General features: G+C 35.5%; 1 protein-coding gene across 4 annotated transcripts; it reads right to left on the bottom strand.

The window, feature by feature from the left end:
• Positions 1-1332: 1332 nt before the first annotated feature.
• LOC104105696 (uncharacterized) lies at positions 1333-5846 on the bottom strand. 4 transcript variants are annotated; one of them, XM_009614068.4, is made up of 9 exons: positions 5464-5846; positions 4703-4880; positions 4182-4259; positions 3519-3882; positions 3273-3385; positions 2983-3147; positions 2704-2843; positions 1840-1932; positions 1333-1740 (listed from the first exon to the last, which is right to left on the bottom strand). In XM_009614068.4, exons 1-9 carry the CDS (start codon positions 5529-5531, stop codon positions 1581-1583), a joined length of 1359 nt encoding a protein of 452 aa, XP_009612363.1. In that variant the 5' UTR covers positions 5532-5846; the 3' UTR covers positions 1333-1580. The 4 variants fall into 4 exon arrangements, with proteins under 4 accessions (XP_009612363.1, XP_070048279.1, XP_009612365.1 ...); XM_070192178.1 differs by having other exon boundaries at positions 4703-4957; positions 5464-5814; XM_009614070.4 differs by lacking the exon at positions 4703-4880 and having other exon boundaries at positions 5464-5814.
• Positions 5847-6653: the final 807 nt, after the last annotated feature.

Below are 6653 nucleotides of genomic sequence, written 5' to 3'. Positions count from 1 at the left end.
ATATCACATTCCACCATTGCAAGAAATTGTCTCTCAACCCTCAGAAGAAAGCAACCAATTGTTTGTCTTTTTCTTCTTTTTAATAACGATGGTGTTCATTTTCACACTTCGACTGTTTCACATGTTTCCTTCCATCAGTAAAGTTTAGGCAGATGAAAAGAATCGCCAAATTTTTTGTCTCTTGTCAAAATTTGAACCTTGATCTCCACAGTTTGCAATTAGTTCATTAACCCCGCGCCTAATTATTTTCGGGGCCAGACGTGCTGGGAATGCTTTTCTTGAACCGAGAGTTTATCATAAATATTATCTCTATATTCACAAGATAGGGACAAGAATTTAGTATCATTACCCTCCCGAGACCCTACTTGTGGAATAACATTGATATGTTGTTGTGCAGACGTTGTAAGGGTCAAGGGGGTGGGGGTGGGGGTGGGGGGAGGGGGTCGAGGGGAGCTGCAGGCTTGTCAATCTTATCTACAAACTCCAGCTAATAATGGCAATAAATAAACCAATTAGGTAAACAGCTTTCATGTCCACATCTATAAAGTTATCTACCCAGTACCTAACCCATTAGTTCAAGCACAATCTGAAATACCTGTGCCTTCTTTCTAGAGAATAACAGTTCTTAAGGAGAATGACTGATATAATAACTTATGAGAGAATTATGACAATAATGGTATCTATATCATATTTAATTTATCTGCTAATTTCTTAGTATTAGATTATTCTAATCTTTGATTCTTGGTAGAGCTTAATTAAGAAGCTTATCAACTTATAGCTTAGAAAAGCAAAGCTACAATTAGCTTACCAGCTTACTTAAGCAGCAAATTATGGTCTACATTTTCTTTCTATATCCTCCAATCAGCCATAAGCCCATACAAGCAGCATTAAAAAGTTAAATAGCTAAAAAAATTAGTAATGTTTACGCCGTATAACCGCCTCCCAAAATAATAGTCGGCACATGTATATTTTTTGTATATTAATGTATATAATATATATTATTAATTAGTGTATATGTTTTATATATTTGGGTTACAACAATAATTATTTGTGGCCGATCGGTTAAAAAGGGCAGCTCAGTACACAAAGCATCCCGCATTCACACAGGGTCCGAGTAAGGACCACCCAAAGGGTGTAATGTAGACAATCTATCCTAATGCAAGCATTAGTGGCTGCTTCCATGACTCGCACCGTGACCTATTATGTTTTATAGGTCATTCCGAAACAACTTTACCGTTGCTCCAAGGCTCGCCTTCGACCTGTCAAATGTGCTAAAAGCCCAAAAAATTATAGCATCCCTTTGGCATGACAAACAAATGAGCACCAGTGGGCTATAGAAGGAAACTTCCCATCCAACAGTATCTTACTATGAGAATTAGTATATCATTGCCAGGAGATGTTCAAGTTATATCATTCATCTCGTAATTGAAGCTCAGTAAATGAAGCTTTAGCTCAATGAAATATTTACAGAAGTCAAAAAAGAGGTTACAGCTATATAATTCTATAGTTTGTATTCTTATACTAAGTTCTGTAATTGGCTCAACAAGTGAGAAAGAGCTCAGCTTTTGTACAAACAAGAGTCAAGTAACTGTTAACCAACCTTTACGTCCCAGAGACTTCCACGACGATTCAACTCGCAATAAGTGTAATTTCTCAACAAATGCCTCTAGAACTTCAGCCTCTTCTTCTGGGGCAAAGGCCATGCAAATGCTAAGCTCTTGGACCGCCTCCTCGTATTCCCTGATATTTGTTCATATGTCACTTGTTATTAGTACTATGAAAAGTATCAGAAAATGAGGAAAAGAATAGAAACATATTAAATTGAGTGTCGTTATTTACCTGCTATAGTACAACATCATGCCGTGGTCTCTCCTTGTAGCCCAATTGTGCGGCTGCAGAATCAGCAATCTCTGTGAAGCCATAATAGCCAGCCTAGAAAGTTGGTACCATCCCAGATATAATGTCATTACACGTGAGATAGATACTACAACACAAACTAATCCCCTAGAGCTAAGGTCAGAACATTCGTCATGATAATTAGGAAAAAGACGTTTCTTAGCTGCACCAAACTAGTAAAAAGAACACCTGAGATTGTATAAAAGATAATTAAAGGGTCTTATATAAGCTATATAATATAGCCACCTGAGAACAGTTCAATAATAAATGAATCTATTAGTGCTGTTCTCTTGCATGTTTCTGCACTTCGGATAAAACTTAATGCACCAGAAATGATGATACTCATATGCCAAGAATCCCCTGTTCGATTGATAACCAACTCGGACAATACCACGATGTGTAAATGGACATGAAAATTTCATTCTTAATATAACATATCTAAGGAGTAGTGCAAGTTAGACATTATCAGCTAGACCACTGTAGTTTAGATATGGAACGGACTTTCTCAAACCAAAATGGAGCTATAGATTCCGGGAACCTACTATGCTTGACGAACTAAAAAACCAGATGAAGGAATTAAAACCATGCATATATTGCAGCAATAGTAGATCGAGTGGTTGTTTTCTGTAGTAAGTTAGAATTAGACAGTTGATATAATAATGTCGCCAAAAATTCACAATTCTCCCTTTCTCATGCCAAGGTTGCAAATTAGCATCATGAACCTGTAGGAATACAAAGTCGGCCTGCTTAATCAGGAAAAACAACCGGTGCTAGTAACAAAGACAAAATAGAGCATATGATTTTTACCTCAAATCTTGAGGCCGCAGCAAAGGTACACTTGAAGCATCCGCCTTCTTAAACTTCTCATCAGAGTTATCCACAGACCTAAGTGGAGAAGTCAGCATCAAACCATGATTTGCTCTTGACGCGCGTTTCCAGTGAAGCCTCTGAAAAATAAATTTGATTATCGATCAATTATTTTGCCAAAGTTATCAATGACGACATTAATACTCATAAATAATACCATGAGATTTATGAATATTAAAAGGTCCAACAGACTCTACCTTTTAGAAGAATAAAACTCACCACGAGATTTGCCAAAGCAATTCCGATAATATCTCGGTTTGTTGCAATCTCAAGCCCTGACAGTGAATCGCTATCGATGTCTGAGGCCTTTGATCTAGGGTCATTGACACACTTTCCGTTGACAATACCAAACAAGCTGTGACCAGAAGTAACCTTGAATAGCTCCTATAGCAGTTTCAAAATGTAGATATATCAACTCAATGAGACTCAAGATCATCAATGTATAAAAAGTAGTGAACGGACATGCCAAAGAAAAGATCGACAACATCCATTTGTTCAGATCAACATACCTCAGGGTTTCCAGTTTGAGGCCATATCAAGAAATCTTCCCCAATTCGAGATCCCACAATGGTCAGATTAAGTCTTCGACAAACTTCGATGTAAATGACACTAAGTAAAATTGCTGTACAGAAGTAAAGAAGCATGTCAGATTGCGTCAATAATAAACATCAAGAACTCGAGAAGAACTGTGAACTTTCAGGCTTACGAATTATACAGATTAATGATGGTATTGTCAAGGAAAATTTAAGATATACCACTGCAATATCCAGAGCTTAATACTGAATGCAGGTATGAACATTTCGAATCCACTATCACAGAAGACCTTTTGAAACCCCTCGACTTAAAAAGAACTACGTTCACTGCATCCAAAACTTCAGCCAAATCGCATCCTATATCTCTCGGAACTAGCTCTGCCTCAACTTCCCTTGCAATTGAATCCAACTCGGCCATCCACTCGCTCATATTCTTTCCAGCCAGAGACATGGCTTCCACGCATTTCCAGTCCGGTGTCTCAGACGGCAACGAAGCAGATCTCCTTTCATTTTGGAGTGAATAAGCGTCGATTTCTCGGTTGAAAGCCATAAATGCCTCGTCTTCAGAAGCAACATAGAGCAAAGCCTACCCAGGATAAAAACAAACGACAGACAGACAAATTAAGAATGCAGATAATACAAGTAAAAATCAAATGAAAGAAGCAATTTGCTTGCAAAAAGATGATTTATCTCTTATGATGATTCTCGGCTTCTCGCCATCCACACACAAAAGTTGGAAACTATTTATAAGCAGAATATTGCAAATAAAGAACTGCAAAGTGAACTCTATTCATTTCTGTTTCTTGAAACCAAGAAATTGTTTACTATCAAAATCAATGAATCAACTGCACTGAACAAAAAGAGCTTGACAAGACGAATAACTACCTTTGCAAGGGAAATATCTTTATCCTTAGACTGAAATGATATCTCCTGTGTAAACTTTTCCCTGGCATCTTTTAGTACCTGCCAAATCATGAAACTTCAGTCAATTCTCTAAATTTATAGCACGATACTCCAATAGACAGCAACGATAGGCTCATTCATAAACTCCATCTGTTACATTTTATGCAGCATTGTTTCTTTTTTTTGTCTCTTCCAAAAAGAACAATACTTTTCTACATTCGGAAACAATTTAACATCAAATGAGATGATCTTTTAGCCACATAAATGTCATGGCATGTTAAATGTACAAGTTATAAAAGTTTTCATTTCTTTATTAAACTCCATGCCTAGTCAAACACCGCCACATAAAATGAAACGGAGGAAGAGTATATTTTAATGGCATGAACAGATTAAACAAAAGAAAATGACTGGATTCAGATGTACTCAATGTATCAAATTACCATTTTAACAACGAGAATAGATTTATAAAGTAGCATATCACAAGAAACTAATGTAGTCCCAACCTCCTTATAGAATTTGGCTTTAGACGACCCTTGGGTTTCGGCTAGAGCAGAGGAAGCCAAGGGTGAAATCCTCAACTTCTTTATGTTAGCTGCCTTTGTACTTCTTGGAGCAGCCAATTTGTTCCATTTTCCTTTCTCATTCCCAATCCAACATCCAACACGACCATCAAAACTACACCTGATGATCGTAGAGAATAAAGGGTTTGGGAATTTTTGCCTAGTACTAGCACAAATGCTTCTCCAATCCACAAATAACTTTACATAACACAAAGTAGAATAAAAATTACAGCCCATCAAACACCCTTCTAATGAAAGCAATAAGGAAAAGAAGTAAATGAAAACTACTCCTTCCAATTTATGTGATACTACGGATTCGAGCCATGAAAATAACCTCTTGCAGAAATACAGGGAAATAATAGATTATTGTGGTCCGGCCCGTCCCCGGACCCCGGAACCCGGGCATAGCTGCCTTTTTTTTTCTTTTTTCTTCCGTATATTAGTCTGTCCGAAAAGAATAATACATTTCTATATTCAGAAATAATATAACTTCATCCCATTTTATGCTTAATAAATACCCACAAAATATCTATGAAATATTTTACTCCGTAAGTTTCAATTTTTTTTTTAATTTTGTGTTCAGTTACATTATCACACACAAATTGGGACGGAGGGAGTAGCATTTTTCTTGATAAATCAAAACAAAAACAAAAAAATCAACAAAACCCAAATACAATTCTTGAATTTAAAGGTAAAAAAGTTACCTGCTGCAAATATCTAAAGAAACCATAGCTACTGAAGATGATACTTTCATAGCACTGCTGACCATCATAGAATTATAGAAATAGCCAAGAAAACTAAGAGGAGAGCTGAAAGAGTTGATCAATTTCTTCAAAAGAATTAAATCAGAAAAAAGAATGAGTTGTATTTGTCCATTTTGGGTAGTGAAACTGAACTCTCAAAAGACAAAAGGAGCTGACACAGATGAATGGAAGTAACTGAAATTACAAGTAGAATAACAAAAGTGAAAGCTGACGCTATTATAAAAAATTCCAAGATCCATGGTATTGGAGCACATTTTTGTAATAATTCAATGGTACTTCTCTGCCTTTTCTTGTTCCTTATTTATAGTGCTGATGATTATGAAAAGCCAAAATGCAAGAGGATAACCCAATATTATATTTTTAAAGAAAAGAATTGTTAAAGCAATTATTGTTATTTATTAATGGAATCTATACAAGGCAACCACAAATGATTTTATATTATCTGAATGATTGTATTTTATTTTTTGGAACATAGAGACACTAATAGCATATCCCGCAACTATAGCCGAGTGTCTTGAGAAGGAAATAATTATCTAAATTTAAGCAATTAATTATTTAAATTACTAAATTAGGAAGATAACTACAAACTAAGCAGGTGTTTGGCCATAAGTTTTGTAATTTCTTTTTCAATTTTTTTTTAAATATGTGTTTGTTTATAGAATTAATCTAGTTTTTTTGGAGATTTTGAAAACAAAAAATTCAAATCCCAAATATAGCTTAAGACCTCTTTTTGTGCAAATTTATGACCATTTGGGACTTTTTATCTGAAAAGGGGGAAAATGGACTTTTTAACATATCAAAACTTGTCCAAAAACTTATGTCCAAACACATTTTCAATTTCAAATCAAATTTCACTCAAATCAGCTTTTTCAAAAAATATTTGGAAATCTATGTCCAAACGGGTCCTAAGTCAATTGAATTTTTTAACTCCTTAAGCTAATTTAATTGACATTTTTTGCTTATTGTCAATGGTCATTGTTCCCATGTCCAAAGATAAGAGTAGTATAAATGAGAATATTGAGATGGATGTGTGGGTTTACCACGATAGATAAGATTATGAATGAAGTTATTCGAGACAAAATGGGAGTGGCCTTCGTGGAGGACAAGATATGGAAAGCGAGGCTTAAGAT

The sequence above is a fragment of the Nicotiana tomentosiformis genome, chromosome 12 (assembly GCF_000390325.3).
Source record: "Nicotiana tomentosiformis chromosome 12, ASM39032v3, whole genome shotgun sequence".
Taxonomy (NCBI): Eukaryota; Viridiplantae; Streptophyta; class Magnoliopsida; order Solanales; family Solanaceae; genus Nicotiana; species Nicotiana tomentosiformis.
The sequence above is the reverse complement of the archived record's forward strand: the minus strand, read 5'-3'. Positions and strand labels throughout refer to the sequence as shown.

What these genes read in the sequence shown, in the direction of transcription:
- LOC104105696 (XM_009614068.4), bottom strand. Translation starts at nt 5,531, where the DNA reads ATGATGGTCAGCAGTGCTATGAAAGTATCATCTTCAGTAGCTATGGTT. An exon ending in TTGCTTTGGCAAATCTCGTG is followed by an intron (nt 2,844 to 2,982) that starts GTGAGTTTTATT and finishes TTTATTTTTCAG; the next exon opens with AGGCTTCACTGGAAACGCGC. An exon ending in CTGCGGCCTCAAGATTTGAG is followed by an intron (nt 1,933 to 2,703) that starts GTAAAAATCATA and finishes CCAACTTTCTAG; the next exon opens with GCTGGCTATTATGGCTTCAC.